The sequence below is a fragment of the Nansenia antarctica genome (assembly GCF_963989245.1).
Source record: "Nansenia antarctica genome assembly, chromosome: 3".
Classification (NCBI taxonomy): domain Eukaryota; kingdom Metazoa; phylum Chordata; class Actinopteri; order Argentiniformes; family Microstomatidae; genus Nansenia; species Nansenia antarctica.
In genome coordinates, this window is record NC_137688.1 from 68,723,489 (window position 1) to 68,741,439 (window position 17,951).

The following is a 17,951-nucleotide window of genomic DNA, read 5'->3' on the forward strand; positions in this document are numbered from 1 at the left end:
TGTGTGTGTGTGTGTGTGTACCTGTCCCCCAGCCCTATGGCGTCCTCCAGCAGGCCCTGGGTGTGTGTGTGTGTGTGTGTGTGTGTGTGTGTGTGTGTGTGTGTGTACCTGTCCCCCAGCCCTATTGCGTCCTGCAGCGCCCCCTGGGGGGGGGGGGGGGGGGGGGGGGGGGAGGACAGCAGGGCGCTCAGCGTGTCCAGGGTGTGTGTGTGTGTGTGTGTGTGTGTGTGTGTGTACCTGTCCCCCAGCCCTATGGCGTCCTGCAGCGCCCCCTGGGGGGGGGAGGAGGACAGCAGGGCGCTCAGCGTGTCCAGGGTGTGTGTGTGTGTGTGTGTGTGTACCTGTCCCCTAGCCCTATGGCGTCCTGCAGCGCCCCCTGGGGGGGGAGGAGGACAGCAGGGCACTCAGCGTGTCCAGGGTGTGTGTGTGTGTGTGTGTGTGTACCTGTCCCCAGCCCTATGGCGTCCTGCAGCGCCCCCTGGGGGGGGGAGGAGGACAGCAGGGCGCTCAGCGTGTCCAGGGGGTGTGTGTGTGTGTGTGTGTGTGTGTGTGTGTGTGTACCTGTCCCCCAGCCCTATGGCGTCCTGCAGCGCCCCCTGGGGGGGGGAGGAGGACAGCAGGGCACTCAGCGTGTCCAGGGCTGTCTGGCTGCAGCTCTCCACGTCCAGCTTGTGCAGCAGGTCCAACACGTCTCCCTGCAGCAGCCGCAGCCAGGCGGGCAGCAGGCAGGAGCGCACCACCTCCCTGACCGGCTCTGCACACACACACACACACACACACACGTTAGACAACATACAGCACCCTAAAGAGACGGTTAGAGCGTGGTTACTCTGGGGAGAACTATACTACACACAGAGACACACAGAGACATACAGACACACAGAGACACAGAGGCATCCAGAGACACACAGGCATCCAGAGACACACAGAGACACACACAGACACACAGAGAGACACAGAGAGACATACAGACACACAGAGACACACAGAGACACACAGACACACAGAGAGACACAGAGGCATCCAGAGACACACAGAGACACACAGAGAGACCCAGAGACACACAGAGACACCCAGAGACACACAGACACACAGAGAGACACACAGAGAGACACACACACACACACACACCAGGGCTCGACATTAAGGCTTGTCCGCTTGTCCGGGACAAGTACATTTTATGTTCGGACAAGTGGACTTCCTCCTGCAGTTGTCCGATGGACAAGTCAAAACAAAAAAAGAAATCAATATGTATTAATATCTGCAAACATGAATTCCTCCTTCCGATCTGAATAGTACAAAAAAATAGCAAGCAAAGCGATTCCGCGCCTCATTCTCGCTATTTCAGTCTCTCGTAGTTCGTTATCGTCATAGTTCGTAAATTCGCTCAGAGCGCCAGAGCGTCAACGTCATAGTTCAACGTCATAAATACGTGATTGAACAAAAGGCATTCCATGAGTGCTGATCAGATTCCAGAGCGAGTTTACGAACGCAGCCATAGTGTTAAGGGTCTCCTGTCACTAGTGCCATTCACGTGAACGCGTATTCGCTTCTTCTCAATGCCGCTTATTTTCATGTAGTTCGATGCAATCGTATATTTTAGGTTTGAAGTTTTAAGACCAGCACATCGCAATACGAACTTCAGAATGACACTAATTATAGATTTCTCAATTTGAATATAGGATAGGCTACTATCCAAAAGCTAGCAAATAAGATTGCTCCCATTGGGGAGAGACTATAGTTACAAACATTTTTTGTAAATATTCCTAGATATTCATCCCTTTTGTGGCCAATCTTAATCTAAAAGGGTTAGGGTTAGGGGTTACGTTTTTAAATAATTACAAAATATTGAATACATTTGAAAATTAAGGATACATCATTATCAAATCAATAGTAGTCAAATGTGTTATTTGCATACACATACACTCACTGGCCACTTCATTAGGCACACCTTGGGGTTGGACCCCCTCTTTTGCCTTCAGAACTGCCTTAATTCTTTGTGGCATAGATTCAACAATGTGCTGGAAACATTCTTCAGAGATTTTGGTCCATATTGACACTACAATATCACGCAACAGCCCGTCTGGCACCAACAACCATGCCAGGTTCAAAGTCACTTAAATCACCTTTATTTCCCATTCTGATGCTGGTTTGAACTTCAGCAGATCGTCTTGACCATGTCTACATGCCTAAATGCATTGAGTTGCTGCCACATGATTGGCTGATTAGATATTTGCGTTAACAAGCAGTTGAAAAGGTGTACCTTGTCCGAAGGACAAGTACCTGAAAAAGCTTAATGTCAAGCCCTGCGCACACACACACACACACACACACACACACACAGTACCTGAGGAGTCGTGCAGGCCCTCCTGCAGCAGACTGACCCTCTGGGCGATGCTCAGAGATTTGACGTGAACCTTCTCAGCCAGAACCTGAAACACACACACACACACACAACCTCACTCTCCCTGACCCAGACTACCAACGCGCGTGTGTGTGTGTGTGTGTGTGTGTGTGAGTGTGTGTACCTGGTAGGCCAGCTTGCGAACGTTCTCCTTCACGTCCCTGGTGTTTGTGTGTGTGTGTGTGTGTGTGTGTGTGTGTGAGTGAGTGTGTGAGTGTGTGAGTGTGTGTACCTGGTAGGCCAGCTTGCGGACGTTCTCCTTCACGTCCCTGGTGTTTGTGTGTGTGTGTGTGTGTTTGTGTGTGTGTGTGTGTGTGTGTGTACCTGGTAGGCCAGCTTGCGGACGTTCTCCTTCACGTCCCTGGTGTTTGTGTGTGTGTGTGTGTGTGTGTGTGAGTGTGTGAGTGTGTGAGTGTGTGTACCTGGTAGGCCAGCTTGCGGACATTCTCCTTCACGTCCCTGGTGTTTGTGTGTGTGTGTGTGTGTGTGTGTGTGTGTGTGTGTGAGTGTGTGAGTGTGTGTACCTGGTAGGCCAGCTTGCGGACGTTCTCCTTCACGTCCCTGGTGCGTTTGAGTATCTTGGGGAGGGTGAGGGCGGAGGGGGCGATGCAGGACAGCACCGCACGACGCACCTCTGCGTTGGAGTCATTCTCCAGGATCAACAGGTAGGCTAGAGGGAGGGAGGGAGGGAGGGTCAGTGTGTTTATAGTGTGTGTGTGTGTGTGTGTGTGTGTGTGTGAGTGTGAGTCATTCTCCAGGATCAACAGGTAGGCTAGGCAGGGAGAGAGACCTCCTCTCTCACCTCCTCCTCCTCTCTCACCTCCCTCCCTCCCTCCCTCTCACCTCCCTCCCTCCCTCCTCCTCTCTCACCTCCCTCCCTCCCTCCTCCTCTCTCACCTCCCTCCCTCCTCCTCTCTCACCTCCCTCCCTCCTCCCTCCTCCTCTCTCACCTCCCTCCCTCCTCCCTCCCTCCCTCCCTCCTCCTCCTCCTCCTCCTCCTCCTCCTCCCTCCCTCCCTCCCCCTCCAGTACCTTTAATGGTGGGACAGTCGGTCAGTACCTTTAATGGTGAGACAGTCGGTCAGTACCTTTAATGGTGAGACAGTCAGTCAGTACCTTTAATGGTGAGACAGTCGGTCAGTACCTTTAATGGTGAGACAGTCAGTCAGTACCTTTAATGGTGGGACAGTCAGTCAGTACCTTTAATGGTGAGACAGTCGGTCAGTACCTTTAATGGTGGGACAGACAGTCAGTACCTTTAATGGTGAGACAGTCGGTCAGTACCTTTAATGGTGAGACAGTCAGTCAGTACCTTTAATGGTGGGACAGTCAGTCAGTACCTTTAATGGTGAGACAGTCAGTCAGTACCTTTAATGGTGGGACAGACAAACAGTACCTTTAATGGTGGGACAGACAGTCAGTACCTTTAATGGTGGGACAGTCAGTCAGTACCTTTAATGGTGGGACAGACAGTCAGTCAGTACCTTTAATGGTGGGACAGACAGTCAGTACCTTTAATGGTGGGACAGACAGACGGTCAGTACCTTTAATGGTGGGACAGACAGACAGTACCTTTAATGGTGGGACAGTCTGGGTTCTGGGGCTCCTGCAGGCGGGTCATGGCGAGCGCGGCCTGGATGCGGATGTTGGGGAACTTGTCGGTGACGCGGAGCAGCATGGCCTGGTGGATGCTGTCGAACAGGTCGTCATCGATCAGGGCGTTCGCGGCCATGCTGCCCAGCAGCTTCTTGATCAGCTGACACACGCGGAAACGCACCGCGTGGCTGTTGGCCTTGTGGGACTGAGGGGGCGGCCGGAGGGAGGGAGGGATGGAGGGGTTGAGGGTGGAGGGAGGGAGGGATGAGGGTGGAGAGAGAGAGGGAGGGAGGGAGGGATGAGGGTGGGGGAGAGATGGAGTGAGGGAGGAATGAGGGTGGAGAGAGAGAGGGAGGGAGGGATGGAGGGGTTGAGGGTGGAGGGAGGGAGGGATGAGGGTGGAGAGAGAGAGGGAGGGAGGGAGGGATGAGGGTGGGGGAAAGATGGAGTGAGGGAGGAATGAGGGTGGGGGGGAGAGAGAGAACAGGGATGGAGAGAACGTTAAGAGAGAGAAGAAAAAAAAACTGGAAATCCTGAAACATCGCTGAGATATGTTCACCATGTAGTTCATAGTATTCTTGTTCAATATAGACCGCTGTGTGTGTGTGTGTGTGTGTGTGCGTTAGGGCTGTGTGTGTGTGTGTGTGTGTGTGTGTGCGTGCGTTAGGGCTGTGTGTGTGTGTGTTTGTTAGGGCTGTGTGTGTGTGTGTGTGTGTGTGTGCATTAGGGCTGTGTGTGTGTGTGTGTGTTTGTTAGGGCTGTGTGTGTGTGTGTGTGTGCGTTAGGGCTGTGTTTGTGTGTGTGTGTGTGTGCGTGCGACAGGGCTGTGTTTGTGTGTGTGTGAGCGTGCGTTAGGGCTGTGTGTGTGTGTGTGTGTGTGTGTGCGCGTGCATGCGTTAGGGCTGTGTGTGTGTGTGTGTGTGTGCGTTAGGGCTGTGTGTGTTGTGTTAAAATACCTCCAGCAGGAAGGTGAACATGTAGCTCAGGAAAGGGTGCTCCTCCTCCTCCTCCTCCTCCTCATCATCTTCCTCCTCCTCCTCCTCCCCCTCCTTCGGGGGAGACTCGAAGCTCGTGGCGAACTTGGACACAAACTCGATGACGTGCTCCACCGCGGGCTCGCGCTTGTACACGATCATGGCATACTTCAGGTAGTGGAGGAACTCCTGGTGGAACACCGTCTTGTCCTCCAGCTAGACAGCGTCAGGATGGTGAAAACAAAAACACATTATTTTAATTGGTTTTGTCAAGTGCAAAATAACAGCCTCCGCACACTCCAAACTCAAACAATGTAGTTTAGTTTCTGAAGAATGGAAGTGAAGAGTATCAATAGAGTGTTTCAATATATATGCCTGAAGACGGTCTATGACCGAAAGCTTGCAATAAACTACGGTTTTTTTGCACAGATTTGAGTGTTTGATGCTGTTATTTTCCACTCTATTTGATACTCTTCAGTTCCAGCACCTCAGCAAAGTCTGATCACGGATGAGCGGTGGTATAAAATATTCACTATTTTAATTGGTTTTGTAAAGAAATGGTTAGGGGCAAGTAGTCATGGTCCTATAAAACAACATTAAAAGTTTTTTTAAAATCAAAAACAGAATATTGTGAGGGCTTTTTTCTTTCAGTCACACTGCGTTCGTAAATTCGCCGCAGCGCACACTGGGTTCAACGTCATAAAGGGACCAAGTAATTTGATTGGACAAGAGGCATTCCGTGAGTTCCGATCTGATTTCCAGAGCGAATTTACGAACGCAGCCTCAGTAATATCAACAGTGTAGGCTCTGTTAGTAGTGAACTGGCTGTAACCAATGATGTATGAATCTGGGGAGGCTGGTGGAGGTAGAAATCGGAGGACAGGCTCATGGTAATTAGGGGTGTAACGGATCACGGATAATCCGTGATCCGTTCGGATCGCCCTCCACGGTTCGGAACGCATGTGTACCGCGGATCAATAGCAATTTTTTTTTTTTTTTTTTTTTTCTTTTTTTTCTTTCCTAACACCAGGGGAGCCACCCCTCCTAAATTTCGTTGTTTGGTACCTGTACTGTAGCAATGACAATAAAGACCATTCATTCATTCAAATGTAACCTGTAGAAAAACAATCATGTGCGCTTTATTCTCACTCTCTGCATGCGTACTGAGTTGACAACAACATTCATTCACTCATCTCTGTCCCACTTATATCACGTCATATCACCCGCTAAGCAGCCTGGGTGATTGTGTAAACACACAAAAAAAGTACTCTGTTACGTACTCACTCCACGTGAAGCTGGGAATCCACAGCAACAAGTATCATGGCGAGTGCTACGTTGGCGAACTGGAAAGGCCTCCCTCGTCATTGAAATCACATGTATGGGAGCACTTTGGCTTCCCTGTTACTTATAATAATGATGGAAGGAGGGAGGTCGATAAGAAAGTTACGGTGTGTACCCTCACGTTGCCATGATGGCAAGACGCTACCTGGCTGTGCCGGCTACTTCAGTTCCTAGCGAGAGGGTGTTCTCCACAGCAGGAGACATAGTGACTGACGGGTCTGCCCTCTCCCCAGACAATGTGGACATCCTCATCTTTTTGAAAATGAATATGAAGTTATAAGCTTGAGGCTGCTTTGCTTTATTTACTTTTTTTTCTTACCATGTTTAAAGGATTTCACTTTATTATTTAGGTAAAGTTAGGTTTCACTTGGCAACCAGATTGCAGCAGTGATGTTATATATATATATATATATGTTGTTATATATATGTTGTTATATATAGATGTTATATATATGTGATATATATATCAGTTTTGACATCTTGAATGTTGTTTTTTTGTTTCACACATTAAAAGTGGTGTTTTTACAGAATTCAAGGAAAATGTTGTTTTTATAAAAAAAAAAAATGTTTTGTGCTGATCCGAAAAATGATCCGATCCGTGACTCAAAATCCGTGACACGATCCGATCCGTGAGTTAGGTGATCCGTTACACCCCTAATGGTAATGCACAGAATGGAATGAGGAATGGTGTCACACACGTTTGACCTCATCACAATGAGCCTCCAATGCGCTACCTCCACCAGCCTCGATTGGTATGCGTTCAATACCAGAATAAAGGCCAATGCACACGGCGTGCGATTTTGTCGCACGACAACATTCGATTCTCAATTCACACCAATGAATGAATGAATGTGAATGGAGAATCGAATGTTGTCGTGCGACAATATCGCATCGCACGCCGTGTGCATTGTCTCATTGGGTCTCATTCAAAACAATGGAATCGAATTCGGCGGTGCGACAAAATCAATAATAAAGCCCCTGATTCGTTCGTTAACTCCAGCGTGTTCGGGCTGAATTTGTAAGAAAATAAATAAATAAACGAGCCCCACAGCTTGACTCAATAAGGTCCCCAAAAACAGTTCAATCACGAGCAGACAGTCTCTGACATAAAGACTAGGCAAAGCTCCATCTCCTTGGTCCGGACCATGAAAGGCAAGAGGGCGTTCTCATTTGCAGCCTCTTCCTCTTGTAATTCTTTACAGCAGAGTCTGAAACTGTCTCATCTGATCCCTCTTTCCAGTTTCACGCTCTTGTTGAGAGACATACAGTGCAAGTCTATGATTTGTTCTTGCAATTGAGTTGACCCTCCCTTTTGCCCATTGCTGACCCCTGTCCCTAGCTCTTTAGCTGTCTAGTTTTAGTTTAGTTTTAGACTATCTTAGTCTGTTTTAGACTAGTTTTATTTTCAGACTATGTAGTTTTAGTTTAGTTTTAGACTATGTAGGCCAGGTTTTGTATTGTATTTGTTTGTGGTGGACGTTGTTGTTGTATGCCTGTGAACAGGTCACACTTGAAAATGATCCCTTGGGGCTCAATGTGTTTTTTACCTGTATAAATAAAGGTTAAATAAACATTTAAAAAGCCACTGTCGTTTTTGGACAATTTGCAGACAAAGGGCACCGCCAGGTTAAGACCTACCGCCACCCTTATTATGCGCTTCATACACGCTACTGCTATTATGCAGGTGTCGCTAGGCGCCCACACATAAGACGTAAGACTTCTTAAGAAGTGGGTCAGCGCGCATGCGCAAACCGCGGAGGCGCGCTCGTGTTTCAAAACGTGCATGAAGTCTAGCGCCTATGAACTGCATAATAGCATAGCGCTCATGACTTAACGCAGCCGGTTCTTAAAGGGAATGGCACCTGGCACGCTGATTGGGTTGATTGAGAAGACGCCCAAAACACACCCATGACTAATTTCTGGGCTTAGCGCCGGGTCTTAGGCGCCCACTACCGCACGCATAATAGCAAAGTGGCCGTGACCACGACTCCACGTCTTAAGTTTAGATCTACCGCCTCGTCTTATTGCTTAAGACTTATGAAGTGCATAATAGGGCCCTATGCCTCCTAAGACTCTACTGCCCCCCTTGTACTGTCTCTTCAGTGTCCCCCTTGTACTGTCTCACCAGCAACAAAAATAAAACGTTTTCACGACGACTGCAAGTGGCCCCCGGGCCTGAGCTAGATTACGCCTCCTGCTAGAACTGGTGAATTGATGATTCACTTCCTTAGTCAAATGTATTGATTGTAAGTCGCTTTGGAATAAGGCGTCTGCTAAATGCCAAACATGTAAATGTATGCAATCATTCAACCTACCCAGGGTTCCCACACCTTCTGAAACATCAAATTCAAGCACCTTTCAAGCACCTTTCAAGACTCAATTCCCTCAAATTCAAGGACCCAACACGGCATAGTTTGAGACAGAACTAGTTGACGAGTAAAACATTTTTGAAAAAAAAAAGTTTTGGAGAGAGAGACAGAGAGAGAGGGAGGGAGAGAGGAGAATTCAAGCACTTTCAATGACCCATGTCTATTTTCAAAAACTTTTAAGACCTTGATTTTTTTTCTCTCAAATTCACAAACTTTCAAGGATTTCAAGGACCCGTGGGAACCCTGCCTACCTTGCTGTAGCGGGCCTTGAGGCTGGCCACCAGCTTGGCTCTGTTGGTGTGGCCCTTCTGGGCCCGCTGGAACGCCTCCTTGATCTCCAGGTCTCCGCCTGCCGCCATCTTTAACTCTCCTGGACGCACACGTTACTTTTGAAAGCGTTGTCAGCCGTACAATGGTTTTCTCTGTGTACCACGTGCACAAAAGAAGAGATTTGGTGAGGCTGCATTCTCATTTTATGCAGCCAGATTGTGGAATGCACTGCCAGTTTTTATTAGGGACGCAACCTCAGTACATATTTTCAAGTCAAACCCATCTTTTTAATATTGCCTTAAAATGACTTTAAATGACATTAATGTTAGTTGATGAATCTATATATTTGTATGTAATGTACTTACTTGATTAAATCTTATAGTAATTCTTATTTATTTTGTTAAAGCACGTTGAGCTGCAACGTTTGCAGGAAAAGTGCTATACAAATAAAGGTTATTATTATTATTATTATTATAGTGAGATTATATCCAAAGTCTAAAGCTGTTTTCTTACCGGCTAGATCGTCTCAACAACACAGTGGTTCCGGTACTACTGTTGGCTACTACCAATCTAGCTAAAGTTAGGCCTACTGCAAACTAGTTTAAAGCTGCATAGTTTCAGTTCACGGTATTGAAATATATATCATAACATACTTCTCTCGTGCAATACAACTACAGTCCTTCGATACCTTTGTCTGCTAGCTAGCAGGCCTAGTTTATGTCACAACCCCACCTTAGCTTAGCCTCTCTCTCTCTCTCTCTCTCTCTCTGGTCTCACCGGATACGAGAAACAGACAAACATCGTATCTGTCTCTGGGGGTGGGGGGACACTACAGATCTGTCTCTGGGGGTGGGGGGACACTACAGATCTGTCTCTGGGGGTGGGGGGACACTACAGATCTGTCTCTGGGGGTGGGGGGACACTACAGATCTGTCTCTGGGGGTGGGGGGGACACTACAGATCTGTCTCTGGGGGTGGGGGGACACTACAGATCTGTCTCTGGGGGTGGGGGGACACTACAGGGACGTTCGCTAATGTGTTTACACACAAGTTTGGGTGGCTGCGGCGCAGCAGGAGGTAGAGCCGGGGTCTAATGATCGCAAGGTCGGCAGTTCGAACCCTGGCTGGCCACATGTCAGGTTGTCCTTGGGCAAGACACTGAATCCCAATTTGTTCCCAATGTAATGAGCTGGCCGGCGCCTTGCATGGTAGCTTGCCGCTATTTATGGATACGTGTGTGTGTTAATGGGTGAATAATAATAATAATAATAATAATAATAATAATAATAATAACTCCTGCAAACGTTGCAGCTCAAAGTGCTTTAGAGAGAGGCCATTGTTGTAAAGCGCTTTGGAATAAGGTGCTGTATAAGTCAGTCCATTTACACACAAGTTTGAAGTTTCCACTGAACTAAAGCAGCAGGGACATGACAAGTAATGACATGTGTGTTCTCTCTGTTCATGTGATTACATGTCTGTTCTCTCTGGTCATGTGATTACATGTGTGTCTGTTCTCTCAGGTCATGTGATTACATGTGTGTTGTTCTCTCTGGTCATGTGATTACATGTGTGTTGTTCTCTCTGGTCATGTGACTACATGTCTGTTCTCTCTGGTCATGTGATTACATGTCTGTTCTCTCTGGTCATGTGATTACATGTCTGTTCTCTCTGGTCATGTGATTACATGTCTGTTCTCTCTGGTCATGTGATTACATGTCTGTTCTCTCTGGTCATGTGATTACATGTCTGTTCTCTCTGGTCATGTGATTACATGTCTGTTCTCTCTGGTCATGTGATTACATGTCTGTTCTCTCTGGTCATGTGATTACATGTCTGTTCTCTCTGGTCATGTGATTACATGTCTGTTCTCTCTGGTCATGTGATTACATGTGTGTTCTCTCTGGTCATGTGACTACATGTCTGTTCTCTCTGGTCATGTGATTACATGTCTGTTCTCTCTGGTCATGTGATTACATGTGTGTTCTCTCTGGTCATGTGATTACATGTGTGTTCTCTCTGGTCATGTGATTACATGTGTCTGTTCTCTCTGGTCATGTGACTACATGTCTGTTCTCTCTGGTCATGTGACTACATGTGTGTGTTCTCTCTGGTCATGTGATTACATGTGTGTTGTTCTCTCTGGTCACATGTGATTACATGTCTGTTCTCTCTGGTCATGTGATTACATGTATGTTCTCTCTGTATGTTTATGTGATTACATGTGTGTGTTCTCTCTGGTCTCACCGGGCACGAGTTGCAGCAGGGACATGACATGTGATTACATGTGTGTTGTTCTCTCTGGTCTCGCGAGAAGTACGAGCAGCAGAACACCCTCGTAGCTACCCGGGGTAGCTAACCCACTACTTACTACAGGGATGTTCGCTAATGTGTTTACACGCCAGTTTACGTTAAACTAAAGCAGTAACATGACATGTATGACTAACGTAACATCGTGTATAGGTTACATACAGACTAACGTAACGTCATGTATAGGTTACATACAGACTAACGTAACGTCATGTATAGGTTACATACAGAATAACGTAACATCGTGTATAGGTTACATACAGACTAACGTAACATCGTGTATAGGTTACATACAGACTAACGTAACATCGTGTATAGGTTACATACAGACTAACGTAACATCGTGTATAAGTTACATACAGACTAACGTAACATCGTGTATAGGTTACATACAGACTAACGTAACATCGTGTATAGGTTACATACAGACTAACGTAACGTCATGTATAGGTTACATACAGACTAACGTAACGTCATGTATAGGTTACATACAGACTAACGTAACGTCATGTATAGGTTACATACAGTGCAGGACATTAAGACACAATAGTTCAGGATAATTCTTACTTTTGTTGACGACAAAAGCCGCTTTGCTGTTTCTCCGACCTGGCGCCTCTTTTTCAAATCTCAACTGTCGCTCACGCGAGAGGTCGGAATCTCGCTGAGGGATGTGTGCGCGCGCCGCGCTGCCTCCTCCTCCTCCTCCTCCTCCTCCTCGCGGCAGGTTCACGGCGCGGCAGGCTCATAGCGCGGCAGGGGCACAGCGCGGCAGGGGCACAGCGCGGCAAACTCACAGCGCGTTGGAATAGGTGGTCGTGCTATACTGATGTTTACAATACTACCTCTGCACATACTGTATATTACATAGTTACTTATCACTACCATTCTTGTTCTATTTATATTATGCCCTTATATCACTATTTGCACTTCTGGTTAGATGCTAAACTGCATTTCGTTGTATAGTATTTGTACTCTGCGATGACAATAAAGTGTAATCTAATCTAATAATAGATCAAAAGAACATAATATCACAGGGTAGCACAGGACCTACATAGACTATTAAATAAATAGACTGTATATACAGTATATAGGCATATGGGTATAGGTATGTATAGGTATATGGCTAAACATTTTATTAGGAACACGTGTACAGTCCAAGCTGGCGGAGGTAGTGTAATGGTGTTTTTGGGCCCGTTAATACCAATTAATCTTCGCTTGAATGCCATAGCCTATTGCTGACCACGTGCATCCCTTCATGGCCACAATGTACCCCTCTCCTAATGGCTACTTCCAGCATGATAATGCACCGTGTCACAAAGCTAAAGTCGTCTCAAATTGGATTCATGAACATGACAATGAGTTCAGTGTTCTTCAGTGGCCTTCCCAGTCACCGGATCTGAATCCAGTAGACAACACCTTTGGGATGTGGCAGAATTGGAGATCAACAGCTTGAAAGCGCACTTGAATTAATCTGCAGGGATTGCGTGATGCAATCGTGATGCAATACAGGGTGTTGTGTTGAGTATCTCACCCTCAGCCAGTGGTGCTGTTCCCAGATCAGGGGTCTCATGTATAGAATGTCCTCATGCACAGATCTGATAGTGAATTATGCATACGTTGAAAATGATACATAACAACTTTATCATTTATAATCAGATCCATGAGAGGTGTGATTTTGATTATTTAAAAAAAGGGGGGGAAACCTTATTTTCATTTGCTCTACTATATTCAGGTGATGGTGAATAAATACTGTTTTTGGAGCTACACTTTTTGTTGTTGTTTTATTTCACCCTTCAGGGCTTCCGTAGATAATGCTTCTCATTGCAATTACATGGAATGTCCTCTAGATGGCGGTAGAGGACATCTTATATTGAATCAACATGATCAGTCAGCAGTGTGGAATGTTTGAACAGCCATGCTCTCCCTGGCCTCTGTCCCACACCACACCCTCTACAGCTAACCAGGAAGTGTTCCCACCCACGAACACAAACACTTCTATAGAAACAAAACTTCTCGTTCTTTCTCTGCTGTTCAGTCTAGTGTGTGCAGCAAAATGGCAGAGAGCACGGACACAGTGAGTTGTCCAATCTGTCTGGATCTACTGAAGGATCCGGTGACTATTCCCTGTGGACACAGCTACTGTATGGGCTGTATTAAGGGCTACTGGAATCAGGACGATCAGAAGGGCGCATACAGCTGCCCCCTGTGCAAGGAAAGCTATGTCTCCAGGCCTGTTCTGAGGAAAAACATTCTGTTGGCTGAATTAGTGAATATACTGAAGAAGTCAGGACTCCAAGCTGCTCCTCCTGCTCACTGTTATGCTGGACCTGGAGATGTGGTGTGTGACTTCTGCACTGGGAGAAAGCAGAAAGCCCTCATGTCCTGTCTGGTTTGTCGGGCCTCTTACTGTGAGACTCACCTCCAGCCTCACTATGAATCTCCTGCCTTTAAGAAGCACAAGCTGGTCAAAGCCTCCACACAACTGGAGGAGAAGCTCTGCTCTCGTCATGGAGTAGCGTTGAATGTTTTCTGCCGTACTGATCAGCTGTGTATCTGTGTGCTGTGTTACAAGGATGAACATAAAGGCCATGATACAGTCTCAGCTGCAACAGAAAGGAATGAGAAGCAGGTAAGAACCTGAGCTTCTCACTGGTGACTGATAAATGTAGAACTGAAGTTAGTAAGGCTATTCAATCTTGTTTAAATATAAAAACATAGGACGATGACTGATTTGAACTGATATGGGACCATATTCAATTATTGTACAATAAAAGATCCATAGTCTCTTCCACACTACTATGTTGGTGTATTGGAGAGGGTAAAGGTTGATGTTGTTATTGTTTTACAATCTAGTTCTTGTCACGCAGGTTGTCACAGGTAGAATTATTAACTAAAGACACCCTGCATGTCCTGTCTAGACTCCTATTCTCTCTGTCTGTAAAACTCATGATGTCTGCTTCCATAGCCTGCTGTAATAAAGTGTGTTTGTCTACAGAAGCAGCTGGGGATGAGTCAGCAGAAAGTCCAGCAGAGAGTCCAGGAGAGAGAGAAGGACCTGAGGGAGCTCCAACAGGGTGTGGAGTCTCTCACAGTGAGTATTGACCAGAGGAGACGCACCATTTCACTACTCTCTTCTAGTCAGCAGGTCACACTCCAATCACACACTCTCTGTCTCTCTCTGTGTGTGTGTGTGTATGTGTGTGTCTGTCTGTCTGTCTGTCTCTCTCTCTCTATGTGTGTCCTAACAGCGCTCTGCACAAGCAGCAGTGGAGGACAGTGAGAGGATCTTTACTGAGCTGATCCGCTCCATTGAGAGAAGGCTCTCTGAGGTGAAGCAGCTGATCAGAGCCCAGCAGAAGGCAGCAGTGAGTCAGGCTCATGTACTCGTGGAGCGAGTGGAGCAGGAGATCGCTGAGCTGAGGAGGAGAGACGCTGAGCTGGAGCAGCTTTCACACACAGAGGATCACATCCATTTCCTCCAGGTAACTACACTGCAACTACCACTCCATGTATCCTCCAGGTCACTAGCAACTACCACTCCATGTATCCTCCATGTCACTACACTGCAACTACCTCTCCATGGATCCTCCAGGTCACTACACTGCAACTACCACTCCATCTGGAATACTGAAAGCTGCTTCCTGTTCATGTAATTAATCCTCTTGTTCTCTCTCTCTCTCTCTCTCTCTCTCTCTCTCTCTCTCTCTCTCTCTCTCTCTCTCTCTCTCTCTCTCTCTCTCTCTCTCTCTCTCTCTCTCTCTCCAGAGTTATCAGTCTCTCTCCAGTCCCAGTGTATCTTCAGACGTACCCAGCATCATTGTCCGTCCTCTTCAGTACTTTGGAGATGTGAGTGAAGCTGTGTCTGAGCTGAGAGAGAAACTAGACCACATCCTAAAAAAGGGATGGCCCAAGATCTCAACTACAGGTGGGCTGAAAACAAAAATTCTCTTCACAGAACCATTTTTAGACCAATTCAATGACATTAACATAAACATGGTTATAATCTGAATGCTTTCTCTCTCTCTTTATGTGTGTGTGTGTGTGTGTGTGTGTGTGTGTGTGTGTGTGTGTGTGTGTGTGTGTGTGTTAATGTGTCCGTAATGAATTTGGTAGATGTATTACTGCCACCCAGTGGCGGCTGGTGCAAAAAATTCTGGGTGAGGCACAGCAGTGTTTCCTCCAGGATTTTTGACATTAGTGGCGGGGGGGGGTCCTCTTTCGCGCGCGCGGCCCGCACGATTTTTTTTCCCGCGTGCACGTGCATAAACCGCGCACTGGCGCTCAAAACAAAGACGTAATTTCACTTTACCCACGCAATACCCACTTAAACATGTGTGAGGATACGTAACGGCGTTTTGTGACAGAACTTTCACTTTCATTCATGAAATTCACCCCGTCTGTGTTACGAAGCACTTGAATTTTGGACCATTGCGACTGACTATAGGTCATATATTATTACTAACACCAGAAGACAAGACATACAAACTGTGGTGAGCTACATTGCTTGTGTAACATTAGCTAGTAGCTATCCATTTTTCACTCATACACGGCCGGAAAAGTGAACAGAAATACAACGCTGACTTACGGTGGTATCTTGCGGCTGTCTTCACAAAGAGCTCCAGGATGCTTTCGCTTGAGGTGCTCGTTCATTGCAGATGTACTCCTGTGATAGGCCATTTCATTTCTGCACAGTTTACAGACCACCACATTGTTTTTTTTTTTGTAAAAGCCGGAAATTGCAAAACGTCACGTTTGACGTCAGACTTAACAACCGGATATTCAAGGACACACATTTTTGCGCCCCGGCCTAGAAATAGAGACAGCCAATTGGAGCGCTGCTACAGCTCACGTGTAAGCGAAGAGTATTCGGCCTGCCATAGACTGGCATTGACCGGCGCCCCAACGCCTCCCCCTATGTATTTTAACAGTGAATTTTACACACACACAGATACAATGTTTATTGTATTGGAGGATTTTTAATGAATGCTGATAGGCGCCGACAGAATATCAGCCGCATTTTGTGAATAAACAATGTTTATTTTTTTTAAAAAACGTTTACAAATCGCAACTAGGAAGTGAAGGTGGGGAACTAGGAAGTGAAGGTGGGGGCGGCGCCCCAGCGCCCTCTATCGGCCAGCCGCCACTGCTGCCACCAGAGCCCAAGAACAGAGCCCAGTTCTTTCAATGTGAGTCTCTTTATCCTGAAGTAGCTGACATTCTCTCTCCATTGATCCTCTCCACACACCTGAGATATAACTAGGGAGGTCTAGGAGAGGCAGAACATCATCAGAGACAGACTAGATATCTGACTCTCCTTATTCCTCTGATTTGGTCTCTGCTCTGCTCTTCTCCCAGATTCCTGTCGGCTCACACTGGATCCAAACACAGCATACAGCGACCTCTCTCTGTCTGAGGGGAACAGGAAGGTGACACGTATGAGCCCAGCCCAGTCATATCCTCATCATCCAGAGAGATTCACTGACTGTGCTCAGGTGCTGTGTAGAGAGGGTCTGTCAGGACGCTGTTACTGGGAGGTTGAGAGGAGAGGTGGGTCGCTGGAAACAGCAGTGTCATATAAAGACATAAACAGGTCAGGTCATGACTCTTATTTTGGATGTTATGACAAGTCCTGGAGTTTAGAATGCCAGAGAGGTGGTTATAAATTCATACACAATAATGTAAATACTGCAGTATCAGGCCCTCAGTCCTCCAGAGTAGGAGTGTACCTGGATCACAGGGCAGGTACTCTGTCCTTCTACAGCGTCTCCTCTGACACAATGACCCTCCTCCACAGAGTCCAGACCACTTTCACTCAGCCCCTCTATCCTGGGCTTTGGTTAAGTAGTGGGGCCAGAGTTGAGCTGTGTGAGCTGGAGTAGAGGTCCCATAAGAGTGATGCTTTATTATCAACTAACCTGTGATTTGGAGATACATTCACCGGCCACTTTATTAGGCACACCTTGGTGGTACTGGGTTGGACCCCCTCTTTTGCCTTCAGCTTCAACTCAGCTTCAACTTCCTTAAGGGGTCTCATGTGTAGAATGTCCTCATGCACAGATCTGATAGTGAATTACATTATGCATATTATGTTCTGATTCATAAACTCATAAACAGATTAATAAAATGTGTGTTTTTGTTTGAGTTTTCATTTTCAGTGCCTTGAATTTGCCTTGAATTTATGAATAAATTGTTTTATTTTTTTAATTAAATTATCACAAGGTGTAACTGTAACTTTGTATGATAACTAAACACAAACTCCTTAAATTATTTATCGTTCAGAGGGAGTGAACACGCTGTTGACACTCTTTTATTGTGATGTGTAAGATAAAACTATAATAAACTTGAATATTAACAGTAACATAATTACTTTAAATTAGGTTATCGATTATAATTATAGAGCAGTGCATTCTGATCATTGCGGCTCCCATCTACTGTCATTCTTGGTTCCAGCGATAAACGCTCAACACATTCGGTGCTCGACCACATGAGGGGTTATATCTACTACCAGTGGCGGCTGGCCAATAGAGGGCGCTAGGGCGCCGCCCCCACCTTCCAACGCAGCCCCACTTCCTAGTTGCTACTTGTAAAAGATTTTTAAAAATAAACATTGTTTATTCATAAAATGCGGCTGATATTCTGTCGGCGCCTATCAGCATTCATTAAAAATCCTCCAATACATAATAAAAATATA

The 17,951-nt window shown here is 46.5% G+C and overlaps 2 protein-coding genes across 2 annotated transcripts in view; one reads left to right on the forward strand and one right to left on the reverse strand.

The window, feature by feature from the left end:
* The window catches only part of LOC308154308 (condensin complex subunit 3-like), a gene marked incomplete at both ends in the record, with an annotated part of 25,339 nt that extends 16,297 nt beyond the window's left edge, over positions 1–9,042 (reverse strand). The window contains 6 exons of the mRNA XM_080527472.1: positions 562–754; positions 2,348–2,432; positions 2,929–3,074; positions 3,976–4,204; positions 4,956–5,189; positions 8,935–9,042. Of these exons, the coding sequence (XP_080383598.1) occupies positions 562–754; positions 2,348–2,432; positions 2,929–3,074; positions 3,976–4,204; positions 4,956–5,189; positions 8,935–9,042 (995 nt within the window). The remainder of the gene's footprint in view (positions 1–561; positions 755–2,347; positions 2,433–2,928; positions 3,075–3,975; positions 4,205–4,955; positions 5,190–8,934) is intronic.
* A 4,271-nt stretch (positions 9,043–13,313) lies between these two features.
* On the forward strand, positions 13,314–17,139 carry LOC308154309 (tripartite motif-containing protein 16-like; the record flags this gene model as incomplete). Its single annotated transcript, XM_080527473.1, has 5 exons — positions 13,314–13,889; positions 14,256–14,351; positions 14,509–14,742; positions 15,026–15,185; positions 16,616–17,139. 5 exons carry the CDS (start codon positions 13,314–13,316, stop codon positions 17,137–17,139), a joined length of 1,590 nt encoding a protein of 529 aa, XP_080383599.1.
* Positions 17,140–17,951: the final 812 nt, after the last annotated feature.